Here is a 24624-nt window from a genome sequence, read left to right on the forward strand (position 1 = left end):
CACATGGCGCTCCCTCCCACTCTCTCTGCCATATACCCCCATCTATTGTGGAACGGAACTCGGATGGGGCTGCCTCATCGCGTTCGCGTTATGCTTAGCTGAAAGTCGGCGCGGTAACTCTGCTTCATAGTTTATGAATCTCACCTTTCCTTCTGCAGCTTTCATGCCACTCTCCCTCCCCTCCCTGCTGTCTTTCTCGCTCGACCCGATTCCATTTTCCCATTGTCGGTTATGAAAAATGTGGTGGTTCCCCCCCGTTCCCCCCCTTCGGTAAAAAAAAGCTCTCCGGAAGGAAACGACTCGTGGGTGGACGTGCCGAGCAAAAGATTTGTCTGGAAGTGGAAAACCCCGAGCGCGATGGGATGGTTCGTTAACGGGTGCCACAATGCGTCTCATTTAGTGACTGTTAATGTTCGGGGTGGTGCAGGTAGGTGGGCAGCATAATGATTCCTATGCTCCCTAGGCCTACCGAACTCCCTTCCCTGTATTGCAACCCTACCTTGCGACCTTTGATTTGTTTGCACTTTTCACTTCCTACGCCCCAGCTGTGGATTAAGCCCGTGTTAGTCCCATTGTGATAAGATTGCCCAAGACATCAGTTCCCAAGTGAAAAAAGTGGACAGAAAGTATAACATAGTGATGTTAAAACCAACGGTATACATCATCGTCCAACGCAATCAAGATAATATGAAAACATGTTTAGCTTTCATAATAATAACGTTTGTTTATAGAAAATCGTGTGTTTGCCTGTGTTTGATCGAGGATGAGGTGTTTGCCATCTTCGTGGCCCAAGATATAATGGATGTTCCGGGATTTTTCTACTTAATCAGAACAACGAGCTCAAGAGGTCAAACAAGGCCTGCCATTTCGTGCTTTCTTTGACTTAATTCGCCCGTAGCCGGATAGTCCGTTTGGTCCGTTAGGATTGGTCCGGATGGGATTTTGGTCCGGTTCGTTCGTGTGAAGACTGGCGCCGTCACCAATACATCACCAAGCCGGTAAAGGATTTAGATTATTTAGAGAAATCCACGTACTTAAAACCTCAATTTGCTGCGTTGAAGTCATTTATATAACATTTGATGTCATTTATTTGTTAATTAATAGTAGGAAGATTTATAACGAATATTTGAAATATATTGCATAGAATTTTCATCCAATTTTAAAATAAATACATTATTTACTTCACCACAGAATCTTCCAATGAAATATCTACCTCAGATGCTTCAAGGGAGCTGTACTACCCACCACAAATCGTCTTTAAATACAAAATTAGACAACACGAACAGAAATCAATGCAAATATCAATGCAAAAAAGCACTTGAAAGCTGCACAGCACACAAACGAGCATTAAAGTACCCATTCTCCTCTAACCAGGCTCTTTATCGCAAATAGTGACACACTAACGTTTTGTGTCCCTCGTGGGACCACCACAAAAATGCATTCTGTTCGCGAATTTGATGATCACTGCTGGCCACTGATGATAGCAATGATAGTGACGTCCCATCTGACATTCTCGCTAAATATCCCACCCAGAGTGGGTGGGACGAGGTTCTTCTTTTGCATTCCCATTTTCCCTCTCCCATCATCATGTTATTTTATGATTAGCAAAAGCGTTGCACTTTATGCAATTCTTTCCCAAGCCCGGTGCTCCCAAGCTGTGTGCATGCGTTTGTTTATTTTATTTTTTTCTTTGTGTCGTACGACTTTGTGTTTTCCATGTCCCATCCGCGACATTCGCTTGGGTGTAGCTATTCTTTCGTCCACAAAGTTCGTCCTTCTCGGTTCACGTTACTTTTTTTTCGCCCGTTGCATTAAAAGCCATCCCGCAAAATCCCACGGTACAACGTCGGTTTGGTGCCAAAGAACTTCGCTGACAGCGCGCGCCGGGGCCGTTGTGTTTTGCTGGGTGTTCCTTCGGGGCATCGCAAAGACTTCGGGGTGCGCGAAATGCGAAAATAGAATAGCAATAAAGCGTGGGGACAAATGGGTTTCCAAGGGCGGTGACACAGCATCGCGAATGTAAACTTCGCGACTTGGACGCGCGGCAACACACCAGTGCTCTATCAATGCGCGTTCTGTTTGACGTGATTTTTCCACCAACAGAGAAAAGTTTTCACAGATGAGTTAGCTCCGTTGGTTGAAGTTTGAGCAGCGCTGGTGAAGCTTCTTGCCGGCCGGATAGTTTCGTACCGTATGTCCAAACATATGATTTCCCTGGCTGGGGGATCTTCTAGCAAAACTGTTGACATTTGAGAAGAGCTTCAAGAATCATGCCAGATTGGTTCGTTCATATTGTTGCTTGTGAGATATGCTGTTCCACGCAAAAGAAACGATAAAGTTTGTTTTAAAATGTCTTTTGCCTGGGAGCAGAAGCACTTAGCACCTAGTCGAATGATATTGAAGCAATAGTTTGGAAAGTTATAATCTAGCTAGTTGTTGGATTACAACAACTCAGACGAAGAAAATAAAACCGTCTTTTTTTGGTTTTCAATGATGGGATGGACAGGATAATCTGCTTTTACTTAAAGTAGTTACTGGAGCATGCTGTAGCTTTATACAGTAAGGACTATGATCTAACCAGCAACACAAAAATAAACGAATGAAACGAAAAGCTAACCAATGCTACTACAAAATTAAATCATATCGAAGTATTACTTAAGTACTTAAGTTTAGTGTAACTAATAATGCTTTTAATAACTCGCATAATTTCGCACACTAAACTTACACACTCTATTCCTCAGTTTACTGCTTCATCCATTGTTCGTTGAGTCATTGTTTGACTAGTCTTTTCTTTTCACTCGTTCATATTCATTAATGTCGTACCATAATTATTCCAACTACACTAGCCAGTGATATTGTGGATGAGCTGACGACCGTTTTCTTGATTTGATAATAAGAAAATAATGTTAATGAAGTGGCTGATACTTCAAAAAAAAACAAAAAAAACACCGTAAAAATATTTCTTCATCGTTACTTTCCCACTTCAACCCGGGGGTATGTACAGCAGAGCTTTAGCAAAGCTGTATAGGTGTGTGTGTGTGGGGATGAAAAGAAAGCCACAACGTGCCTGTACGACATTAAGAAGGTAGAACATCCGAGCCTAGACGAATGTCATTCCAACAAACAAACAAACAAAAAACACAACCACACACACCGGAAGTTTTGCCCACTGACGTTGTGATATGCTTCACCGAAAACCACAGCCGACAGCCGGAAGACATATTTTTAATTAAAATTGTCGCTTCACTGTCGATTGTGCAGGTGTTTGGGGGGGGGGGGGGGGGGGGGGGGGGGGGGGAACACGGAACGGAAGTACGAGGAGAGATGAGCATTCGGCGAGCAGACGACTAACATACGACAATAGGAATTATTTAACTTTAAGTAATACACTCCAGCAAAAAGGAGAAAGAAATGATTAAAATTACTCGTTGATTTGCAAATGGTGGCCGTAGTACTCGAAAGTATGAATATTTATTTATGTTTTTTTTTTCCTTTACGGAGCTTGTGCTCAATACTTACAAATCAGTTGCAAATAATACACTGATTACATTGAGACCCAAAATCGAGATTCATGTTGCCGCTTGTGCCGGGGGATAACAAATCTATACCCCTTCTACTACACAAATCCTTGATTTTATCCGCAGCACAGCAACAAAAAAGCCCAACATTGAACCCCTTTTGTTTTTACTTGTCCACTCGGTTACGGGTTACACCGCAAGAATGTTAATGTAACCCCGCAAGAATGTCGGATAAACAAGCCCACCTCCCTTTTTAAATAACTTTACAATCAAAAGTTATGAGCTACGGCAAATCTCTGTCCCAAGCATGGCTACTCCGGCGAGGTGGTGGCTTTATACGGCGGTGTAAAAGGCACCCACTGCTAACCACCGAAAGCTCCTTTTAAATCCTAATGAGATAATGTGACTCTATTATCAAAATCTGACCAAAGGGATCTCACGCAACCGACAGCAGCACAGCGCCGCGCGCGCGCTTCACATTACACACCCCAGCATCCCCCACATCCAGGCCTGGGGATTTGAATTCGGAACCCTCTCTCTCTCTGCTTTAGAGTCCACCGGCCCCGAAAGTCGAAAACCCAAACACGAAAGCCCATCAATTTATAAATTCCAACGCAAAGCGCCCTTCCATTTAAATACGAAACCCTTGTTCGTTCCGTTCTTTTCGGTGGTTTTGAGGAAGAAATAGCTGTGCCTCAAATTGCTCTGCACGCATGGCAGTGAAGGAAGGAGAGAAAAAAAGCAACACTGTAGAACAGACAACAAAATCCTTCAGTTTTCCCACCGTAGGCAATAGCATGCCCGGGGCCGGCCAGTCCCTGCCGTGGCTTGTTGTCTTTTAGGTCCATTCCAGGAGGCGAGCCTCCTGTATGTCTGTACCCCGGGAAGCATGAATCGCGCGACATGACGTGAGGCCGGTTCGACCGGTTTCTAGGAAGAAAGGGCTCCGGAAGGACGAGCCCCATACATAATAAACAGGTACCGGGTACGAGGTGCTGCAGGTCTGCGGAGTCAAAGCTAGTTGCGTCGTGCCAGAAGAACTCACCAAAAAAACCCCTAAACAGCCTCTCTACCTGTTATAATACGTTCTGGGCCTCCGTACACACCAGCCAAAATTAGCAGCTGCACCATTCAGCTTTTCGTTCCGAGCAGAACTCAAATCGAGCCGAAAAAGGCAAGGCAGAAAAAAGGCTACAATATGTAATTTGCATTCACATCCTGTCCGAGGTTGCAACGCGTTTGCAGCAATGGGACCTCTTTTTTGACTTCCGTTCCTTGCGCTTCACTTTCATTGCGACTAGACACGCTGCCGAAAAACCGGACACAAAAGCCGATTCTGCCGACGTAACGTAATGCTAACTACATGCCAAAAACGGATGGAAATTGGTTTATTTTGCCGGGCAGCCCCGGATAGTCGAAGGATAGTGGGTAAATAAGTTGCCGTGCAGGAAGGCTTCAAGAAACTGAAGACACCCCGCAACAAAACCAAACGTTTTGTACAAAATCCAATTGCCAGCCTTCGCGGGGCTGGAACATTTAGAAGGTACCGAGTAGTGGTGGGTCATACGATTCGGAATATGACCCGACCAGGAGTCGAACATATCGGAATCGATTCCGACCCGTGGGTGCAACGGGTTCGGGTTGACCCGTGGGTTCGGTAGGTGCAAGCTGCCATAAGTGAGTCCGACCCGTGGGTGCAGTGTGTTCGGATCGGATTAGGTTCAGTAATTCCAGTAGCTGCAAAGTTTGCTGCTCGAACCTCACTGCACCCACAGGTCGGAGTCGCTTATGGCAGCTTGCTCCTACCGAACCTACTGAACCTACTGAACCTACTGAACCTACTGAACCTACTGAACCTATTGAACCTACTGAACCTTCTGAACCTAATGAACCTACTGAACCTACTGAACCTATTAAGACCCGACTCCGACCCAAACTCGATGCACCCACGAGTCAGAGTCGCCTATGACAGTTTGCAGCTACTGGACTTACTGAACCTACTCCGACCCGAACTCACCCGAACTTACTAAACCTACTCCGACCTACCGGAATCTTTGCACCTACCGAACCTACTTGTACCTACGGGTCGACCCGAACCTACTCGGGTCGCTTCCGGATGGTTCCAACCCGCTCATCACTAGTACACGAGTGCGTGTTTCGCGCAAGCCATAAATAGTGGATCGCGAAAAACTCACCACGCAATGCATGCACCTATGGGCGAAGACTGAACCACAACCGTAACGTAACCATCGTTAGGTACCGGATGAAATCACAGATAGTGGAATTAGTTTCACAATAATCCCGTGGCAGTGGCCAATCGCGTACAGCCGATAAGTTAACGGAGTGCAGGAATAGTTACGCTAGACATTGTATCTAACGGAAGACACCGAGTGCCGGTGCATGTTGCAGTATAGCTACACAAAACGCCTCCCTCCCCCTTCGGAACGGCACAGGTTTATTGTAGTCTCGGATCATAAAAGTAACGCGCACGAACCACCAGAAAACACTGATCGAAAATTCGTAACAAACCCTCGTCCTCCCCCCGGGCGATTTCCCAATAAACTTTTACCAACTTCAACTCCCGATGCCATAGACACGGACACATCTCCCTTCCAATTTTCCTACGATCGAACGAGTCCAGGGACGCGGTAGGGATGAGTAATACCGTAAAGCAGGGGCCATGGAGCACACACGTGGGCTCGCACCACAGGATTGGTTTAATTTTGCGGGTAGCGCGATAAGAAACCGTTTCATTGCCGTATTTGGAGTTCAATTTCACGGATTCGCAGACTGGAAGTTATTCAGGCCGGTTGTGGAATTTTGCTGCGGCAAGACATTTAATCAGCGTGTTGCAGTGTAACGCTTGCACGTGCATGTATTACGAACCATCCGTGGCGTTTTGCTCAATTGGTACCATTTTGTTTGAAGAAGCGATAACAAACTTGGCATACAAACAAACAAACAATTGGATAAGTATATTATTATCTATCTTAAATCAATATTTTACATCCATAAATATCTCCAATCGATGAAAACACACTATAGATAACTTAAAAGTAAATAAAAGTCATTGAATACTTAAGTAAATACAAAGATGATACCAGAAATTGCAACAAACATTCAAAGCTCAGACCTTATGTTGCTGTAGGTATAATTGTTGATGGTTCTGTCTAATACTGTCTGAGCGATTTCTCTCCTAGCTATATAGCTCATTTCTAACAACGGAAAACCTTTACAATCTGCACCCATCAAACAGCGAAACAGCCTGAAGCAATTGGAGACTGGAACGAAGTGACACCTGCCTGCAACTCTTGCCCTTCACGGAATCGCCGTATCTACCCGATCGAATCTGCAATAAAATCGAGATCAATTTAATGACGCGGGCTCACCCAAACCGGTCCGCAATAAAAATTACATCGACAGAGCGTCACCAAGCAGCCGTTTGCCCAGTTTTTCCACGAACGAACCAACCCCTAAAGGTGATAGGGGGGGGTAAATTTTCCTCTGATTGACTGTTCCGTCTCTCCCGGCGCGACCAGCATTAAACCGCCGTCGGGTGAAACTGACTGATTTGCACCAATCGAAAACCTCTCTTCCCCGGTGTTCCACGGCTGCTACGACAAGCAAAAGCCGCAATTTTCCCAGCATCCGAAAACGAAAGGAAAAACCGGAAAACCATCCACACTGCATCATGTTTGCCGTAACATGACCAACTTGTTATTCGTTCCCCCCTTTACGCTCGGGGGTTCCATCCTATCCAGTTGTTGGTGACGGACCGTTCGAGAGTTAAACGCTTCCGAAACGATCACTCAACAACCGGTTTCCTCGCTACGCTCGCTCTCTCATCTTTATCCGAACGAACGACGACGGGTTTTAATCGTTCTTCCGATCTGGCGACACCATCCAACTGGCCTCCGCTGTCCGGCCCGGCAACAACATTGGCACTGTACCACACTGAACCGCAGTGAAAGTGAATGTAATGAGAGAGAATTTGCTGGCGACATTAAATTGCCTTTCCATCGGGGCTGGAGCTCGGTTTGGTGATGTGTCTGGGGCTCTGAGCTTATTTTCAATTTTCGATTCGATCTTCGATATATGCCTCAAAACTACAAACTTACAAAATTTACCATAAAAAGAGATGCGTTTTTATCAGTAAGAAAAACATAAATGTTCCATTATGCGAGTACAAAAATAAAAAATAATAAATTTGTACAGGAATTTGATAGCACCATGCAAATATTCAGACAATACAGCAAATACGAGCAAAGCATCTCAAAATAATCTTCTCGATCTCTTTCCCATTTCTTTATCTACTTATAACATTGTTTGCAGATGAGCAATTCATCCTTATTTTTAACTACTCTAGCCACTTAGCAACTGGATGACCCAAGCCCCAAGTGTTCATCATCCAACATGCTTTTGGTTTGACGTTTCTTTGCAGCACGCAGCAGCAGCACAACAACCAGCCCAAATACATACTTTTATTTTCCGCACAAAACCGCTCCCCTTTCGGTCGTTTTCGCGCCGAACAGCGTTTCATTTACATTCCCAATTAAGTAATTAAACATTTAATTTCGAACCCCCCCCCAACCGAACCAACGGACCGCGCGAACAACAACGCAAAGGTCAACGGGGTTGAAGTTTGTGCTTCCACTTTGCACGAGACCTGCCCATACCCGGTGGTAAGGGGGGGGGGGGGTGGCTGCTGCTCTTCACTACGGAATTTACACTGCACCATTAAAAGAACATTAATTTCAATTTCTGTTGACAGATTGCTCTCGACCCGCTCTCGACGAGTTATGTGTTCTGCGTTCCCCCATCCGACAATGACGGGACCGGTGCGAGGGGGGAAAAAAGGGATGAAACCAGATTAAAGATGAGGGTTTCTGAACAATCCCTTGGTTCTTGTGTTCCCGGTGTAGAACATTAGCAGCAATCAGACAAATAACCGATGGTTTTGGATCCAATACGGTACCCCGGGCGAACGTTATGACGTAGTACGATGGTTTCTATCAAGTCTACCACAAAAAGGACTACCAAGGGACCCCGTTGTCCACACAGGCAAAACTCATCGAATTCTTCAAAGAATGATTGATGGATTTACAATCAGTTGTCAGCTTGATTTGGTAGTCGCTCAGCTAAAGCGTCAAGCGAAGATTTTCCGGACCATTGGGCGAGTTTACTTGAAACCCGACCATCAAGGACCATAATTACATACAACACACAAACAAGGTTGGCAACGTAACGATTCGTGTAAAGTAGTGAAACAAAAATCATGCAATCGTTAAACGAAAATGATTGATTACTGTTCAGCACTAGCCAGGGATTACTGATGCAGAGCCAGATGGTGACCTTCCTGTGGAAGATCTAGTTATACAAAAGTCGAGGAACTGCTTTGGAATTGTGTAGGTGGTTGTTTTGAAAGGTGCTCTCTCACTATCGGCTCTCATTCATGTTGACTTAAAGCAGGACAGTGTGAATGGTTAGAGGACTCATTTCTTTAATACGACATTACCTTCAATACTAAGCAAAAACTGCAACTCGTCTGTGTAGCACACGCGCGTCATATGGTGGGCTATGGACCTTTAAAACATACCACAACAGCAAGTCAACCGGTCCACCTTCGGCGGGAAGACACACCAATTTAATAAATACCTTCCCTCGCAGTACCGCTGTTCTGGGTTGCGAGATAACGATGTGGGCGTTTGTGGAATAGTTTCTTCATCGCCCACTCCCACACCGGACACTCAGGTGATACGGCCGAAAAGAAAAAAACTGCACAACGCCGCTAAGCGCCGGATGGACGGTGAAGAGAACGAAAACAACCTGGCCAACCAAAAACTACTGGCATCTAAAGCTAACAACCGACCAACCGATTAAGTGCTCCCGGGCTCGGCTTTAGCCACAAGTGCTAATTATGTTATTAAAGCAAGGAGTTCGTCCGATGTCCGAAGATCTCGGGCCAGTTTTGTCACCACACGCCCACGATATTCCCGCACTGTAGTAGCGGTGTGTAGCCTTGACATTTAGCAGCTCCCCACTCTATGCCTCTTCCGCTTGTTTATTGGGTTTGGGGTTATTTTTTGGATACCACATTATCTGGCACCCTGGGGGAGGTTCACAGGGTGTGTCACAATAGCGAGCAGAAAAGGGATCGTCAGACTTGGGTGCGAAATTCCTCAAGAGCTTACTTTCTACGAGCTCCGCTCAACTTTCCTCGATATGGAAACAGCTTGAAGTTGCAATTAGGAAGAATCTCCCAAGAAGTGTAACTACTAGACATCATTGAAATAGACACTTGCTCAATGTAGGCGTATTCCGGCCAAATGTGACATACTGTACTAAGCCCCATTCCAGTTTGATATCCCCCAAAAATGCAGACATCTGTTGGTCGTTGAGCTCGTCGACTCAGCTGCACTACCGGATAGGGAAGATTTGAATTTCAAATCACCAGTTAGGTTTACGCTCATCCCACAGATAGTCACAGATACGGCGTCGCCTCGAAATTGAGGACCAAACGCAGTCATCATCGCAGACATCCAGACATCCAGGTTGTATCAGTTCTTTGCTAACAGCTGCTGCTTCAGGTGCTCCCTCGAAGTGTGGTTATGGAGTGTATGGGCACTATCATCATCAGCAGTCCATTACCGGCGTGCAATTAGGACCCCGTAAGTGGTTTTCAACGGCTAAATTGAGTGTTGGGCGATGAAAGGGATGATTTTAAGCTGTTCAACTTCCATGTTTGAAGTGCATTAAGAGCTCAGCACTACGACTGGTGCAGCACTGAGTTCTTCGTCCAAAGAAAGCATGACTCCCATTTGGAAAAAGAATTAATGTATAATTTAACAAACAAACACCGTCCTCATATTTCATTCTTAATTAAATAATTTGTACATTTTAAAATAGCGACTACCCCGCTCTAGTTGAATGCTTACTCCTTCTTTATACTCTTTAAAGAGTTCCAAAAGCAGCTTTAAACACTTTCAACCTGTACACCTATATTCTTATAATTAATAAACGTGTAGCATCATGGAGCTTTTAAAGTTTGGTGCCAAATAAAAACAAAACCACCATCGCCGTAGACCAATTTGACCCAGATGCGAACATCCTAATGGTGTCAGTGTATGGCAAAAGGTTCGTTTCATAATTTAACAGCAAATTTAAGCCACCAAGAACACAAACCCCTTTAACGAGAGGTTAGCAGCATTTCCGCATGAAAATGGCGCATAAATTTTGGCATCCTTCTGTCTACCACCAGGATACTACACAGCGGCATGGAGAATTGGACAACCCCTTGAAATTGGTTGCGCCTGTCTCACCGGTCGGTGCGGCAGTATATGGGGGTAGAAGGGGGGGCTGAATTTTCTCTGTCCCCCGCACTCTCACCATATATACTCACAGGGGAGGCAGAAAGTGCGTTCACGCGCCAAATTAAAGCTAATGGGCTTCAACCGCTGCTGCTGGCGCAAGTGCTAATGCGTGCTATTCCCCCGAGCGGTTACGTTCCGGCAGCATTCTAACTACTTCAACCCTCCACTACCCACACCAGACCAGACCAGACATGCAAAAGCGACCGCGAATGTGAATGCTATTTGCGTACGAGTACTGCGTGGTTACGCGGATGGTTGTCGGGTCGGGGTAGTGCCCAGCAATGGCGGCATGCATCCGATCTATTAATTCAGCAACAACGACTTCCGCTGATCGCTGGCGCTGTACACACTGGAGGTTCGTTTTTACCATTTTTTGTTTTGGTTTAATTTTTTCTATGTACACAACATCGATTGTATGTATTTAATTAATTCACAGTAATCTATGCTAATAAACGGAATATAATTAGAATATTTCCATTACTCCTGTCTGCTGTCGGTGGTTTGCCGATACAGCAGCAGCAACCGAAAAGCTAGCCTACTACTGTCATAGGGCAAAACCGCAGAATCGGTTTGAATTGGGTTTATTAAGAACTAATTACGGCAGAGGCTAATAAAAAAAAACACACACTCAGCTTCGCACACCACATTCAAAATCAATTAAACTATTGCACTTGATTATTGTCAGCTTCCGCCACATTGTTACTGAATGACATTAATTAAAGGAATGCAAATTATTGGTGGACAGACGAGACACACAAAGCTCGGATGATGCTACATTCTGACGAGCACGAGATGGTGAACGAGTGTGTGCCGCTGCAGTGCATCCGGAACGAGCACTGAATGATAATTGCTGCCGGGTTGCACTGGGACACAGTGACGCCATCGTAGCAGACCGTAGACCATTAGAGTTCCAAAGGTGTGAAGGTGTGTGATGGCTCATCATCAACCATTAGTCACTGTGGCGTCATTCTGGAACAGTGATGCATTCTAGATGTAGACCTCAGCCTCAGTGATTGCATCTCGATGATGCACCAAATGTTGAAAAAGCCTTGGACAAAACCCACCGATTCCGAGGGTAAGCTCCCCGAAGACTCATGCAACGCCGGTTGGTAGAATTGATTGAATATTAATTTACTGACAAAGTGATGCGATGGACGTCTTCCTCAGGCATTAACCTTAAGCGCTTGTTCCACCAATCACACTGAAATCACCATAATAAGCACGGAACCCACTACGAGGAGACAAGGTAAAACCTTCAAGCCCTAAGCCGCTTCATTTTATGACAGTTTTAATTGAATTATTACCACATCATCTTCAAACCGTTGCGGTGGCGAAATGGCCATGAGTCAATAACGACAATGTGGTTGGTATATGGCGTAAAAGGCTAAATATGGTAAAGAGACCCCCCCCCCCTCCGCCACTACTACTGCGGCTTGACGCCCCCACCTTGTTGCCGGTGGAACTCGGGGGGCGCGTCATGTACGACGCATCCGACGGCTGAAAGGCTTCCCCGAAAGATACCGTCAGACCGATGGGCATTAAAACTTTTCACCCGTCGTCGTGCAGAACACCAGTGAGTGGCAGATATATCTGTGTCAGCAATTAATATCCATCTATCGTGGCATATCTTGAGTGGTGAAAATTGACGTTTGATGTTGGCCCTTGTGCGTAGGGAAAAATATATCCACACCCGGGGTGCGCGAGGAAGATTAACAGTATCACCGTAACGCTTGTTAAGGAAAGGAGGTAATAACGAACCCACGCCTACTCAGATGTCAAATTATGAATGTTTGCAGCTATTCGCTCCCGGGAGACTCAGCGCTACAATGAGAATTACTGGAGAATATATGGAAAAGCGTGTAGATCTTTTCATTTTTTCAACTCAAATTCACACTCAAAGTAGTCCGTAACTATCGTCCGTACTTCAACCTTCAAAACCTTAAACACTGAGAGCTTGATCGAAATTTCGCACAAATATTTTCCAACTTTTATCTACTTTTAACCGTTGCGCTAAATCTTTAAATAAAGGTTCTAGCTTTATGTGTGTCGTTATGTTTACAAAAGCAGACGCCCCACCCACCCCCTAGTATGGAAATTCTTCGGGGCTCTAAAAATTCACAACGCATTTGCCCCTAAACCGTACAAAGTCGAAGACAATTGCTCTATTAACGGCTGGCGACATGATGTCAGCCGAGAAAAAGACGATGATAAACACACTGCTTATAGATCTCTTCTTGGGAGCGTGGGAGAAGAATATACCCCACACCGACAGAAAAGGGCTTGAAGAGGGCTGTAAAGAAAACAAATCCTTCGCCAAAACCCCCGGACGGATCGCGATCTCTTTTGCAACAGTTTTCCAACAGCACATACTACAGCACCAGGCAGGACGCGTAATGCACGCACAATGTTACGCCCGAGCTATTATCCTTTATCGCGTCGTCATCTTTAACGGGCAGGACATTCATCACAACGGCGCGGCGCGGGATGCTGCTGCGGCGAGAAGTCGCTCGTTGAGGAACAAGTCGAAAGGGGCCATCATCTCCGACCGGGACGCTACACACGCTCAACAACCACCCTCCTGTAGCTTGGAGGTTGTTTGTTTTGCTTGAATTTTTATTTCCCTGCCAATTTCCAGCTAGATGAGGCCATTCTTCTTCCTCCACGTCTATAGCGCGCGAGTTCCGTTTCCTCGAGAGCGGGGTTTTTTTATATTTATTTTCACTTGTAAACGGGATTTTCACTGTCCCTGTCCGTTCTTCCGCCACTGCGGCACACACAAAGCTTGGAGGTTGTAATTTTAATGCCATAAATTCAGTTTTATAGCTCCATATCCCCGGCCCCACAACAAAGGCTCCGGACTTCTTTGCCATCCCGAGAACGCCGACGAACCGACAGCAAACGTGCGACGTGCGAAACAAGCTCTTTTTTGGGTTACCCGGATGGATGACCCATCCAGTGGAAGTGATAATAAAGTACCGAGGGTAGGATATCAAAGTGGTTACGCTGTGGCGTAGGCATTCCCGGTTGAAGCCCGATGAAGCCTCCTGCAAGGAACAATCGAGGTTTCGCGTAGCTTCTCCTTTGCGGTCGGTCATTCACCAAACGGCAACCTACGGGGCTGAGACGGTTGGTTGGTCCGTCAGTTGGGTGGATGATAATAAAATTAGATTCAATAAAAAAATGTATATATATATACGACAGCATAATTAATCATTTTTATTACTTTGGACGCACTTTTCACGGATTTTCTCCTGCTCAGTTTGTGCTGATACGTGTACTTGGACCGCGGTTAGACAATGATCACACAAGCAGTGCAGGGAGGAATGAACTGGAAGTTTAGTCTAATGATCGAATTAATGAAATCTGTGCTACAAGTTGGAGATTTTGTTATCCACAAGTGTGTATTTCTCATGGACTACGAAGTGTTTGTTCTTTTTCGGAAATTATTCTACAATTATGGGAGATCTAGTTGGTCTATTCGAGTTACCTCAATCGATCTAATTGCATCTTTACATCATCCTCACATATATCATTCGTTCAAATTTCCTAGCAATGTTCAAACTCGGTGGAGGTAAACTTCATTTGACCAACGATACAAAAAACCGAGACGAAACACATTCAATGCACAGTTGCGTCTTCACGGCACTTCCGGAAGTGTGCGAGACGAAACTGCACCTTATAGGAGTGACTTCCGTCATTGAGCACACGATGTCTCACTCGATTTCCTTGTTCCGAACCGGCCTCCCTTACTCTCCACCAACGCCAAATTAGCCATCTGCGCTCATCATGTCCAGCGTGAAATAATCGCACACTTCCATGGTGCGCAATTTTAGCGCAATATGACCATTACCAATCGAACGCACGAACACTAGCTAGCGATTCGCGACTCGAGGTTAAGTAAACGCGTACAGAAATGCTGCCTTATGCACCACCAATGCAATCACGCGATGTACGGCAATGTGTCGGAGTGCAAGACCCAACAAACAATGCCTTTTACGCACGGTGCACCGGATCGGCTAACGTTCGCGGTGGCGACCGTTAGATGCACGATCGTGTGACTAATTAATTCAAGATCGACCATCCTTGACCACACCAAATGATGGAATGCAGTTGCAGAAGCCCGAGGGCAACTCGCGAGGTCTCCACGGGGTTGTTCGAAAGACACGCGTGCGAATGTTTGTTGATTTTCGCGTATCTAGAGCACAGCAGCATATGGTTATGTTCCAGTTGAACTCACCGCATCTCATCGCCGCTGTGTCCTAGATTGACTCTCTCAAGCCGAAACTTGTTGCAAAACACTTCAAATTCGTATGCTGCAGTGAAGCAGCACTTATAAACCCGCTTACATATTAAAGGTTAACACTAAATAAATTATAACGTTAAAATTTAATGTATTTCTGTTGCATTTTTACCGAAAACAAGATTGCAACATTAAGTGATAACTTCCACCACGAGATAACGATTGTCATATTTCAACGCATAACGCGCGTAACCCTGCAGCTTAGATTAGACAACACAGGTTTATAAACAGATGCCGCCCCTTGTGATGTAAACAGTTCGAGAGAGGAACCGTTGATAAGCAATCAAGCAAGTGCTTACTGCTGAAGTCTTATCGGGCTTTTAATCGAACGTGCAATAAATTCCAAACCACTGATTCACTTTGTCATTGTAAAGTGCCTTCAGTTGCCTCATGCGAATGGGTTAATTAGTGGTACTTCAGACAATGTTTTGATATCGCCCGGTGATGTTTTTGATAATTTACAAAAAAAAAAATCAAGTTTAAACCCTTATCATGAGTAATATGGTAGAGCGTTCATTACCACTGCTTTAACCACGTACATTGTGCCGGTTGAGACTTGAGACGCCCTCGTTGTGTTGTTGAGATCGACTTCTTTTCGACATGGCCCGGTGGCATGATGGTAGCGGCGACGATCTTCACACAAACGGACTGGGACCAAAATCCCATCCGGATCAATCCTCCGTAGCAAGGACTAACCATCCGGCTACGTAGTAAAATAAGTCTAGTAAGCTGGAAATGACAGACATATGACCTACTAGGTCGTTACGCAAAGAGGAGCCAGAGAAGATCTCCTGTTACTACTCAGGATCTCAGAAACTCAGTTGTAGGTTCGAATCTAGTAGCTTGCTCCTGGCAAAGAGCTTTAGACGAGAATACATCCAAGATCCTCAATGTGTGTCACCAAATGCCACTGTACAAGGCCAGGGAAAAGTCTCAATGTCTATATATACTCTAAAACTGATCAATCTAGAGATGGGAAATTAAATTCTTTTCAAAGAGTTAAATCCGAGTTAAAGAGTTAGAATGAAGATTTAACTCACTTGCTCTTTAACTTAACTTAAGTTAAGTTAACTTTATTTAACATGTTGCTGCGGCCTTCATCTCACGATTTAAATCGTGAGTTAATGGTCGCTGTGATGAATTAAGTCACGAGTTAATTCCCGTAAGAGTAAACTCACAATTTAAATCGTTGAAGCAGTTGAAGGTCGTCGTAAAGAATTAAATCCTAAATGTTTTGAATGATTTAATTATTTGTGAATGAGTTACATCGTAAAGAGTTATAAATACTCCTCTTGGCGATTTGAATTCACTCACTCCCTAGAAGGATTTAAATCATTCATTCATTCTGAATCATTGTGCATATCAATACATCATTCGACAGACGTTTGAATTCTGAATGTGACTCAAAAAGTGTCAAAGTGTCAAAAAGCTTTAAACATAGAATCAGACTACTTGATGAATGATTGGGGCATTTGAAGTTGGCTAAGACCGCAAATCACTTCCACATAAACCAAAGCATACATCTTTGCCAAACAAACGATAATTATTATTTTACATCTATTGAATGCATCAAAACAATGTTCTTATTAACAAAACCATGTATTTACTACACGGTTAAGGATTTCCCCTCATGCAACGTGATCAAGCCGCAACATGAAGTTACTTTCTACGTTAAAACAACCGATGCACATAAAGCCTTGTCACACCAGCAACCCCGCTTTCTTACCGCATGCTAAATCAAAACATTAGCCAATTAATTACCCCGATGGTAACACGCGGGTTGTATGTAGCAGAGGGTCTTTTTTTTCTCTTGCTTGTAGTATTTCTGTAAATCTTTCCCTGTTTCTCTTCATTTCTGTACGTTTCTCTCTTACTTTTTTTTTCCTTTGCCTTTGCTTTGTTTCGCTTTCCAACCCGGGAAAGTCCAACCACCGTGTGGTGCATTGTTTTTGTGTGCAAACACTTTTTCCACTTTCGCGATCGCGAGATGATCTTCCTCTCGGACGCTTAGGGGGAAGGGGGCCGGCGGTTTGATCCTCGCCAACAGCAAACGAACCGAGCAATTAGCAAGTTTAAGTTGACACTTACCGGGTCCGACCGGTTAAGATTACTCATTCCCTTTCACCGTGGTGGTTCACGGCACCGAAGAGCCCGGCGGAACTCATCCGCAACCGAACACATGTGCAACCGATGCGCAACGGTTTCGCTGTCCGCCGGTCCGCGGTGTGTATCTCGACTCTGCTGCGCGGGGCCCAGGCACAAAGTGGCGTGCGTAATCATGCCAAATATTTGCCGGACCGACTTGTACTGGACACAATCGTTGAACGTGATGATTGCGTATCGTCGGAGGCCACGCGCTTAGGGTTCGTTTGTTCACCTTTTGAAATGTTCTTATTTTGGTGGTTGATAAGGTGGTTTTTTGTTCGTTTTACAATTTAACAGTACAAAAGAATGTAATAATGGATGAGACACTTTAAAACATTGAAGTGTACGTGTCTGGTAGATATATTTGCTTAAAAAATAGTATAATTTAAAATAAACTAACCGAAACACATGTTGAACTGGAAACAAACACTAAACAAGACTATCGGGATACTGTTTGAATTAATTTACACCAATACGATCCACCTAACAAAGTTCGTGGTAAAAATGAATTTATTAAACCTAGCAGGTCGTTACTCCCCCAAAATAGCAACAGAAAAGTAATGATAACTAATCAATAAATCAATGAAATGGTTCAACAGCAATAACAATGTGTCTACATCGCGCACCAAATTTCTCTCCACCGGCAAAAGGCAAAGATTCCGTACGGAATTGGCCCAAACCCAAAGCTGATGCGAACGTTTCGCGCTGATATCACCTTTTACAATTGTTATCTTAATAATTACTCCAAAATAGCTCGCGTAATTGTGCGATGACCCTGCCCTGCCATTAAACGCAACAAAATGCCATCATACTCTCTTCTGCGCTGGTATCATTCCATTTCGTGGAAGGCAATTCACTTCTTTTTTTTGCTTGCTTTGCCTGTTTGCAGTTCACCCCCATATCCATTTCCTGTCCCGAGCAAACGGAACAGGTCGCAGCAGCAGCAGCAGCACCAACGGAAATTGCGATTTTTGTGCTGTTGTTGTGTGCGTATCTCTATTTTTTGTCCGTTACTCACACCATTTCACACTCATCTCCCGGTTTGGGGGGGTGAAGTGTAAATGCCGTCGCGCATCGTCATCAGCGTGCATCAGAGTTGGCGAGTTCCACTTCACTTTTATGAGGGTGCCGCCGTTTGGGCCGGGCGGAGGTGTGCGAATACCGGTGCGCCCGCTGATAACACAGGTTCACATTATAAGAAGCAACAGCAACACAACAACACGCAGTGCAATAAAAGTACGAAATACTCAAGGTAGCTCAATGAGTAACGCAGACGAGTACTCAACCCCACCCTGAAGGCTATTTGCGCTGCTTACTGGTGGGGTGGAGGGTGGTTTTTGGCAGCGCAACACCGGAACCTCACCCCCTCGCAAATGCAATGTTTTTTCTTTCACGGTTCCAAATCCACTGGACACACTATATACGTGATGACAAACCATTGTGGATTAGTAATAGCGCCTCGTAAAATTTCCTATATTAAACGCATGGCCGAACAGCAACGCGGGCCGTTCTGTCGGACGGGGGTGGCTTTTGCCATGCTTCCGACGGGTCTGATAATGCGTGCGATAGGAAGTGACCCATTTGACCGACCGCGAAGGTCGCTGGATCGATTGGCGGCGGAAACATTCTTGACCACTGGAGGGGGGGTTGTCAGCGAATCAATTAACAAACAAAAAAAGGAAATAAGGAGAACAGATTACGAATAGTGCAACGCATTCCTGGCTAATGGGGACAAGTTTGGGGCCGCTGCAGACATTGATTATATTTATTTAGGTACAAACAAAAATGAAACTTCCTACTTTACGACTGTGAAACATGGTGGAAACCTTTACGAGACATTAGTTGAAAAATATGTCATAAATATTCAGTTTTGGAAGTTCCACACTAGAGGGTTCGCTAATCGCAGAGGCTTTAATAAGTTTATTGAATAAAATATATAAAATATTAATTTATATAACACCCAACTACTACTTCCTGTTTCATTGTACAACATTTTAATTGGAGTTAGATGTCTTAGGTTGCGGAAGTGTAGAACAAATAGGTGGACATTTCCTGGTTTAGGAAATATTTTTTAAAATTTCTACTCTTTAGCATTTCTGAATTAACCCACTGTGTAAAGTATAAAAGTGAGGAGAAAATGCATGAAATGCCTTGAATAAAATGAGCAAAAACGGGCAATTCTTTAACATTTGGATTTAGGCTTGATAATAATAATATCTTTTTAATATCTATCTTTTTAATATGAAATATGTCCCCGTCATTTTACCATTGTCCACAACGCGCGTTCAGAGAAAAGGAGTAAGAGATCTTTTTTGCTCACGTGACGGAGAGAATGCAAATGCAGCAATATCCAGGAGTTGAACCCATGGGGATCCGACCTTCGTGTTGTCGAACGCGTGCCCCAATCAACTCTGCTATTGAAGCAACACAAAGAGCATTCGCACACTGGCAGTCATTTTCGGAGCCTTCTCAGGTCTGTGAAGTGACAATCTGCTATTATGAAACGATACACACTATCTTCACGCAAAAAGACTATTATTGTTTAATTATCTTAAACTTGCTTGCCTTCCCATCGCACAGAGCGTCTCAGAAGGGCAAAATATAAGACAGATCTTTTAACCTTGCCTCTGTCAACTTTAAAGCAACTGTGCATGCAGCACACGCGCCAACACGCCACTCGCTCGCTGCTGATTTGTGTATGAAAGGCGATGTACGAACATTTACACCATAAAAGATATCCTTTGCTGCACGTCACAACATTTCTTCTGTCCGAAATGTCCAAACCTGACTCCAAAAGCGAGCGTTGCGAGCGAAAGCCTCTCGTGCCATCTGTAAAGCAAAACGGGGATCCGAAAACAGCACGTCCACGCGTATCTCTTGGTGCCACACACGGGAAGACCTTTTCTACTACCGCCGTACGATATGGGGGGTAAATGGATAAAAAAGCATAAACAAGCAGACGATACGTTCGGTGAACGGTACCGCCGTGACAAGTAAATCCCGCACCTTAAATTGGTGAAGGCCTTTTGGTTTAGTGGGTAGAACCATCTTGGAAAACACTCACCTTGGGATCGAGCAGACAGCGCTCGAGACTGTCCTCGCGTTGGCCGCTACCCGGTCGCTGCCCGTTGCTGTCCGCTTCCTGGCGCAAACGGGCCCGCTCCACCCGCACCAGCGTCGGGCTGTCCATGATGGATGGCGTACGGCTTGGCGGGCCGGAATTCGATTCCGACGTGACCCGCATTTTCCCGTTGAGCGACACCTTGAACGGATTTTCGTCCCCCGGTCCGGTGTACAACGGCGCACGCCAAGTAAAAGTAAACCCTGAATTCTTACTTACTCGCCTCTTTCGCGCGAACTTTTACGCCGAAAAAAAAAAGGAGACGCACCTAAAATCTGATAACACGAAAACACTTCGCTTTTCTTTTTTCTTTTGCTGGTCACTCAACACGCTTGGCAATCACTTTCCCGTGCCAGATTTCGGTAACTGTGCAGTTGATTACACACCTTTCTGCTTCAAAGGACAAAAACCGTTTTGTCCGCAACAAACAAGCGATCGAGAATTCGCTACCCTCCACTGTAGACTTCACTACTTCACTTCTTAATTGCACACTTCAACGACGACACTTGCGCTAACTGTATTAAAGACCCTTAGTTTTGTTAGGACCTGCCTTTTCCGCCCCGTGGAATGTTCTTCGCTTAAGAACTACCACACTTTTGCTACGCTTATAACCAGTCGCAACACTTCCTACTCCAGAGAGAGAGAGAGAGCACTTCCGACCGGAGGACCGGAAATTTAATGGACGCGCGATTCGTGATTTTGCACTGCGCCTCTCTGCGGTGGGATTAACGAGGTGACCACTTGTGGGGACACTTTTCCGATACGATTGCGGACAATCCGGCACAGGTCATCACATCGTCCAGCTTTGTTGCAGCCAGTATCTCTTTCTAGCTCGCTAATCCAAGCAACACGTTTCCACAGTGCCTGGTTGCTTCGATCACTTTTCGTTTCCACCGGTTTTTCCACCGATAATTTTTCGTTTCGAATCGTTATTTAATCATCATTTTCTGTTGCTGATTCGCTGATAAGCCGTTGCTGCTGCGAACTGCCCCCGGACTGTGCACTTTCGGGGTAGTTTCTTTGCTTCATTTTTCCACCACATCTACCAATGCAATCATTATTGGGAGGGGCAGCACACACACGCATACAGTTTTCGGTGCGTTTCGATTTTCTTCTTTGGGTACTTTTCCGGGCCGTTTTTTTTTTGTGCCGGGGCTGAGCCTTCAGACTTTGGTTGGCCAATTTTTGTTTTGTTTCTGCCTCTACCGTTTCGGGGGTTGCTTTAATGCTTTTCACTATCCATTTGCATTATTTTACCGCACGACCGCAGGGCATTACTACTTCTCCTCCTTCGCGCTATCGGTGAGTGAGCGGCGGTTGCTACACAGCCACTATATGCACGTGCTGATTATGCGCTTGCGGGTTGCATCCATGTGCGCAGCACCGTCAAACACCGTCAGCGTTGCGCGGGACACTTCTTCGCTTACGTGGGGTTTCTTCCGCGTTTCATTAATGCCGATTTGCTTGCAGCTTCTAATCAACGCCGCCTAATCTTGCTCTCACTTGCCCGGTGTGTTTGTCGGCGCCTGGGCTGGTGTAGGAAGAGATACAAAAAGAAAAGAAAAAAAAACGATTGAGTAAATCACCGAAAGCTGGAGAAAAAAAATCAGCCCATTCCGTGTGGGTGGGGCGATGTGTGCCGATTTGACTGAAATATTTCACTGACGGTATGGATTGAAAAGTGTTCGCTGGGCGCACTGAGTAAGAGTGAGTGAGTTAGTGATGAGTTGAAACCTTCGAGGGAGTGAATGAATTTAATTCCGCACGAAGAGTTTTTATGACTCCTTTTACCGCTCTTTTGCATTTATACTCACTCTCACTCTCTGTGTCAATTATAAACTCACTCAGGAGTGAGTAAAAGTGTTTTAGCACTCATTGGACTATTATCACTGTGTAAGAGTGAGTAAAATAATATTCACTCTTTGACTATCTGATTCAAATCACTGAAAAGAGGGATTATTCCCATCTATAGTTCGTACGCTAAGATTTCATCAGTACCAATCTGATACTGTAGATAGAGCCAATAAAACGCTAAGGTTTATTCGTAGGCAGTCGCAAGAGAGCTCTGTGACCCACATCGCTTTTCTTTACCGGCACAAAAACCTCAGGAGATCTTGGCTTGCCATTTCTGGCTTTCTTTGACTTTATTTACCCGTAGATAGTCAGTTGTTTGTTTTTGAAATCTTGATGTGTCTATCTTGTCTTGTGGGTCACCCCTTGGCGTGATATAACATCTCGACCATCGTATCATACTCGATAATGGATGTTTTATTTTGCAGAATTTCGGTAGGAGACGACGTCTTATGTACCTTTGTTTTAATACTCCTAATAGAGGAGCTAGATTCACCAGAAATGTTGTCTCGTGTAAAAATTAAAGTACTTCCGGGAAAATTTCCAGGACCTCAACTTCTGGGACGTGATCAAACGAGATGTTGTGGCCTATAACACATGCAATTTCAAGATTGAGACGACTTTTGACCTAATGTGTTTGTACTTCGTACCTTTAAGGTTTTGTGTAAGTTAGGAGACAAATATACAAATTTTATTCATAAGTGTAGTACCTACAAGGAGTTATTTTGCAATTTTTTGATTAAACACTAACATTGTGGGATTTAAAAAACAGTACTACGTTTAATAATAACTTATCAAATTTGCATCCTTCTATAATTATATCATCTCTCCGACAGCAAACGTGCTTTCCTAAAAACCTTTCCATCCACCAACTATAAAAGGGCCTTAGGTCAGGTACATCTTGAGTTTTCCACGGTACGAGATTTTTCCACGCTGTGATTCATTCCCGCACAGCACGCTTCCTGTTATGCTCTCAGCGCCGATCGCTCTTTCCCGATGGCCGAAAAGGTTGGCGGCCGTGGTTAAAGAAAAGAAGATAAACACCATTTCTTATGGTCGTCGCAAGGCAAAAAAAAAGGTATAGTGTTATACTTTTTTGTGTTGCGCTTGCTTATTTTCTTTTCCTTGCTGGGAATCGTATTTTACTACCCCTACACCACGCCGAACTGGCGCAACATAGATGAATCCTAACCCCCCTTTGGCCACTAACTCACCCCGCGGAACGCCAACGAAAAAAAAAGTAGTTGGAAAATTTCGCTCATCAGTTTTGGTGCGGTGTTCTCGTACTAGTTTCATCCTAACACACCGAACAGTCAGGTACACGCACCACCACCGGAGGAAATGCATTCAAAGTGGCGTTAAAAAAAAACAGTGAGTGTTTATATACCTTTTTTTTTTGTTTTGTTCGGTTCATCTCGCGCTTTGTGGGCCAAAAGATCCGAGGAACATTTGGGTTACGACGAGGTATAGCTTTTGTTTCTGTCTGTCTGTCTGTGCGCGTGTTTTTCTTAAACCAAACGCTTAGTTTCGCGCACGCCGCTCACTTTATCTTGGCGCTCAAACTTTTCCTTCCTCACACCCGAGCCAAGAGGGGTGGTTTTTTTGGGGGCATGCTTTTGGGAGCTTCGTTCTGGGGTTGCCTTTTCGTATCGTTTCGTTTTTATTTGAATGATTGTTCCGGTCCGCCATTTATTGTCTTGAAACAAAAGTTGGCCAACCATAATCAACACCCAAATGTTAACGCACTTCCATGCCTTTTAAAATGAAAATCCATCACGCTTCTTGACGGTTTCGTTTGCTTTTCACGCGTCTTAATATTATTATCGGGGTAGCCCATTCGAACGCGGCTGAGAGAAGACGCAACAAAATAAAACCCCCCGAACAAAAAACCGGGCACACGATAGCGCACACCACTCGATTAGATGACCGATGATGGTTGGAATGGTGAAATGCTACGCCACCCCTGTCACCCGGAAGCGACCCCTCAGAGTGTGTGTGTGTGTGTGTTTGGGGTCGCGTGCTAAGAACTCGCTTCTGTAAAACAGCAGTTGCAGTAAGATAAGCCCGCAGTCAGTGCTGCGGAATTGCGGTCACTGCGTATAAAAGGCATACGGAAGAAGCCATTAGTGGAGGTTTTGTTCTTGTTTTGCATAGACTCACTGGCACACTGTGTTTAATAAGAGGGTCTGCGCGTTTGTACAAATGCAGTTCAGATCGGGTGTGGTTCGAACTCCGTTTGTCCTTGAAATTATGTACACGAAATCAGTATCAAAATCCGGAACAAAGTAACGTTAATGGTCAAACGTGTTTCAAAACCGT

General features: G+C 44.7%; 1 protein-coding gene across 1 annotated transcript in view; it reads right to left on the reverse strand.

The window, feature by feature from the left end:
- The window catches only part of LOC128305366 (homeobox protein 2), a 102003-nt gene extending 80387 nt beyond the window's left edge, over positions 1-21616 (reverse strand). Inside the window, exon 1 of the mRNA XM_053042767.1 lies at positions 20398-21616. Coding sequence (XP_052898727.1) covers positions 20398-20577 — 180 coding nt within the window. The 5' untranslated portion in view covers positions 20578-21616. The remainder of the gene's footprint in view (positions 1-20397) is intronic.
- Positions 21617-24624: the final 3008 nt, after the last annotated feature.

Source organism: Anopheles moucheti, chromosome 3 (assembly GCF_943734755.1).
Source record: "Anopheles moucheti chromosome 3, idAnoMoucSN_F20_07, whole genome shotgun sequence".
Lineage (NCBI taxonomy): Eukaryota > Metazoa > Arthropoda > Insecta > Diptera > Culicidae > Anopheles > Anopheles moucheti.